General features: G+C 32.6%; 1 protein-coding gene across 1 annotated transcript; it reads left to right on the top strand.

The window, feature by feature from the left end:
- Positions 1-3751: 3751 nt before the first annotated feature.
- Positions 3752-4204, top strand: LOC112509085. The gene has a single exon (XM_025113958.1). The coding sequence runs from the start codon at positions 3752-3754 to the stop codon at positions 4202-4204; it is 453 nt and encodes a 150-aa protein (XP_024969726.1).
- The last annotated feature ends 789 nt before the right edge of the window (positions 4205-4993 follow it).

The following is a 4993-nucleotide window of genomic DNA, read 5'->3' as shown; positions in this document are numbered from 1 at the left end:
TGGATTTTAAACTGTCATACAATTTTTTTCTTCGATAGTTTGTAATTGGAACCATAACTCTTATTTATTCAAATTGTATTAATATGTAAAGACCAAGTGTAACCTATATCATCGTTAAATCTTATCTTATAAAACCAGTGGAGCTTCAAAATCGTTAAAATTCATGGCTTCCGCCGCATTGCGCGGGTACACAACTAATATATATATATATATATATATATATTTAAACGAGAACCCCTGTGATTTACGAGAACACAAGAACAATCCACTAAGCTCAAACTTTTTTGATTAATAAATTAACTTAAATTGAAAATAAATAAGTCAATAAGAGCAGTAATGTAATTAAGTATTTTTAATAATTTTTATTTTATTTCAATTAATTATAATTATTTTTTTTCTGGATTGATCACCTGGTGCCTTGATCACGTTCTTTTGCATTCTCTTCTCTAGTTGGTTTCCTTCACACGACTTTCTTATATCCTTTTCTTCAGATCGTTCATAGTATCCATATTTTTGTTGATCTATAATGGAGGACCTGAATGTTGTTGGTAAAAAAGCTTGTAAAGGATCGAGTTATTCGAACGACGATTCTGGGGGCTTTTCTGAAGATTGTTTTTTTGAAGACAGTATTTTTGAAAGCAGTTCTGATAATGATGATAAAGGTACGATAATAATCTGATAACATGAAAATTATATAGTTTTTTTCGTGATTCAGAAGTAGTTTGATTTGAGATTTGCTAGCAATTAACTTGCTTTTGATTATATCATATATATCAATCACATTTATCACATCGTTATCACATAAATGAATTTCCTTGTTTGATTTTTGCAAGATAAACGATAGGTTCCATCAACTAACTAATTTATAAGTGCAAACAATTTTTAATCCATGGAGTACTTCTACGACACCTCCTTCATTACTTGAAAACCCCAAGCCAAATCTAAACAAGTTTATCTCATGACCATCATATACAGAGCATAGCTATTGAAATTAACTCTAATAAACTACTTAAGTTGGTGTGATGTGGGTGTGATATCACTATTATAATCATTGATTTGGTGTTAGAAATTGATGTTTATCACATGTGATAGGCATCCCAATTTGGTTGAAGGATCGATAATAGTTTGATGTGTAAAAGGCTGCCATCAATTTTCAAGTTTGAATGATATGGGTTTTTTATCACATGTGATAAAAGGTACATCGAGTTGTGAATGTCAACATTTTTTGTTCATTTATAGTTATTGGTATATGTTGGTTTGAGTTTAATGTTATTGTAGTTTTGTAATTGAGCATTTTGATATTATCACATGTGATAAACATCCCATAGTTGCAATTATATGTTACTGTAATGCTTCTTGATGAGGTTGATTTTGTTTTCATTTAATTTAATAGTAATTATGTTTAGTTTTATTATGACACATGAGACTTCGTTAATTTGGTTTATATGTATATTGATTTTTTTTATTTACAACACATGGGTAATTGTTTCACAGATCATTTCGTGTTACCAGCTCAAGGAGTGATTGGAAGTCTTTGTGGTGATGGAGGTAGTATACCATCTGTTCCAAGTGAATTTCAACCGGTTGTTGGTTTAATCTTTGAATCATTGGAGGTTGGAATTGAAAAATATCGAAGATATGCCGACATCGTCGGGTTTGACATTCGACTATCAACCTAGAAGACAAGGAATGGTGGTATAGTCAAACTAAAATATGTTGTTTGTCATAAGCATGGAAAACCAAAAAATAGGTAGGTTGACTCTGTTGAAGTGGATGGACATCGTAGACAAGTACGAAATACGAACTTTAAAGTTACAGATTGTAAAGCGTCTGTTAGGTTTAAGTACATAGAGGGGTCTCAATCATCATATAGATTATACTATTTTTGTCCCAACCATAACCATGATTTGATTGATGATGCTGATACAATTTTATCACGTAAGAGTAGACAACTTAGCTATGATGACAAAGTTATGGTACACCGGTCGGCGAGGTCAAATATTGGGCATGTAAAAGTCCACAAGTTGCAGGTTTGTTTGAAAGGTGGCTACGATGATGTTGGTTCTAGTGTTGTTGATTATAAGAATTTCAAGAGGGATCTCAATAACTATGTTGGTGATGAAGACGTACAAATGGTTGTAAACATGTTGAACGACAGAAGAGAATATGGGACAAACTTTGCATTTGAGTACAAAATTGACAATGGTCGTTTGGTATCAATGTTTTGGGCCAATGAGTTGACAAGGTTGAACTACACAGTGTTCGGTGATGTTATGTCATTTGATGCGACATATCGTTTCAACAAGTAAGTTAATTTAATGTTATCATAATATGGATTTTTTAATTTTTATGGTATCGACTTATATTTTCAATTTTTTGTCATCGTAGGTATAACATGGTTTTTGTACCATCCACCGGTATTGATAACCATAGGAGATCTGTTGTTTTTGGGTCAAGATTGATCACTGAAGAAACTATCCAAGCATATATCTAACTGTTGGAGTTATTCTTGAAGGTTCATGGTCGTCAACCGACCCTTGTTTTGACTGATCAAGATGTTTCCATTAAGGAAGCAATCCCGATTGTGTTTCCTGATGCTAGACATCGACTATGTATGTGGCATATCATGAAGAAGCTCCTTGCCAAGGTATTGAATGTTTTATTGTTTTGCTCATATGACTTGATATTTCCATGTTTAAAATTAGGGTATAATTTAAATCATAGAAATGCGTGAAATTTAGTTTGAAATTGCTAGATTTGGTTTCTTACTGGATTTTAACACATATGATTGAACGTAATATTATATTCAGAGTTATTGGTGATAATCATGTGATAATAATGTGACTGTAGTTGTGTATCGTATGTGAGTTGCAAATTTAATTTCCTTATAATCATGTTATGATGAAGGTTGGTTCTAATATCATTTTGAATACAAACTTCTGAAAACGGTTATTAAAATTAGTATGGAGTGTACACCTTGAACCTAATGAATTTGAGGTTAAATAGGCATTTTTGTTGAATGAGTTTGACCTTCATACTCACCCATGGTTTGAGGACGTCTTTGAAATGCGAACGAGTTGGATTATTTCCTATTTTAGGGAGATACCTTTGTGTTGTTTAATGAAAACCACCTCCAGATTTGAGAGCACCAACTCATTTTTTCGAAAATTTGGTAAGCATTCTAATATTTTGTTAGAGTTCATTTTGTCCCATGGCACTGCGATAGACAAATAGAGGAATATGCAGCGCAATGAAGATCATAAGACGAATACCACCACACCTACCTTCAAGACAGATACATTGATCGAGTATCATGCAGCAAAGGTGTATACTCGTGCTATTTTCTTCAAGGTCCAACAGAAGATCTTCAAGGGTTATAGATTTTGTTCCCAGTGGCAAGCTAATTCTGAAATGGGTTTCACAGTTTATACAATAAGGGAGAAGAAAAAACATTGTTCCACGAAGCTTGAGTTTAAGGTACATTATCAGTATTATTAATTATTTGTTTAACTTTATCACATATGATATTCTATGTCGTGTTAAATATCACATGTAATAGTTTAGTTTGTTGTTATAATCTTGTATCACCAATTATGTTGTATGTTAGGTTGTTCAATCGCATTCAGATGACTTAATATATTGTGGTTGCCGCCATTTTGAGTACTATGGAACTTTATGTCAACATGTGTTCACTGTCTTGTTTAACCTTGATTTTGATGAAATTCTGCAACAATATATTCTTAGGCCTTAGATGAGGGGGGTCATACCTGTTGATGTGTTGCGTAATCGACATATATCAATTGGAAGCCATAGTCGGGTTGAAAAATTATCTAATGACGTGTATCTTGAGGTTGGTCAATGTTTAATGAATTTAAAAGGTAACGAGGAGAAGTTAACTGCCTTTCTTGACAATATCCGTTCATGGAAGTCAGTTGTGCTAAGCGATGTGCCTAAGAAACTCGATTTTACCAACAAATATGATGTGCTTCAGTCGTTGGTAGGTGTTCCTCTACCGGAGAAAATTGATATTCTTCCCCCTCAAGGCATTCATAACAAAGGTTGTGGCACTAGTAAGCGTCTGATTGGGGCGGGAGAGAGAGCCATAACAAAAAGCAAACGGCCGAAAAGACCATGTCGAGGATGCAAGGAGCTTGTCAATCATGATATACGAAATTGCCCCGTGAGGAAAGCCACTTCCAATTAACGTTTTTCCATCTCTTAATGAATTAGGGTTTTTTTTTTGTGGTTCTAACAATATTGGAACATATTATTTTATTTAGTTCTTTTGAATTTGGATGTCAATAATGGTTGTTTTAAAATGATTATCAATCACAATTACATGATGTTAGTAAATAGAAGGCTTTCATATCAAACTTTAGTGGTACTTCAATTTTAGAATATCATATGTGATATCTTTGTTGATCACGTTTCATATATATACTTGCAATCTGTTTTTTTGTTAGATGACACATTGTATCTTATAATAAAACATTTTAGTATTTGATAATTATATATAAAACATTTTAGTACTTGATAATTATATACATTTGGGAATCTTCTCACTTTATGGATCTTATCAACCCTGATATACTCGTTTATGCCCTGTGATATCTTTGAACATATCACATGTTATGACGGTTAAATCGGAAATTATGTTATTGTTGTGTGATTGGAAAAATAACCCAACTAAAAAATGTCTGCTATAATTTATAACAAATATTGTTACTCCACAAATGTGATAAGCGTTTTGTATAGTTTCACATCATGACTATGCTTATGCAAATATGATTTGTCATAGAAACATAATTTCCAAAATATATGCAAATTCAACACAATTGTTTTTGTTATAGTCTTCCCTTTGTTCTACTAGTGATGAAAGTAAAAAAAATGCTAAACTACAAATGATATGAGCAAACATCCAACTTCCTGTAACTTTCTACCTATTGACTCTTTTCTGAAACGCGTCTCCTTTGTGTTGAATGCAGATGTGAGG

Source organism: Cynara cardunculus, assembly GCF_001531365.2.
Source record: "Cynara cardunculus var. scolymus isolate 2C chromosome LG 3, CcrdV1, whole genome shotgun sequence".
Taxonomy (NCBI): domain Eukaryota; kingdom Viridiplantae; phylum Streptophyta; class Magnoliopsida; order Asterales; family Asteraceae; genus Cynara; species Cynara cardunculus.
Note: the sequence above shows the minus strand (reverse complement) of the source record. Positions and strands in the feature narration are given on the sequence as shown.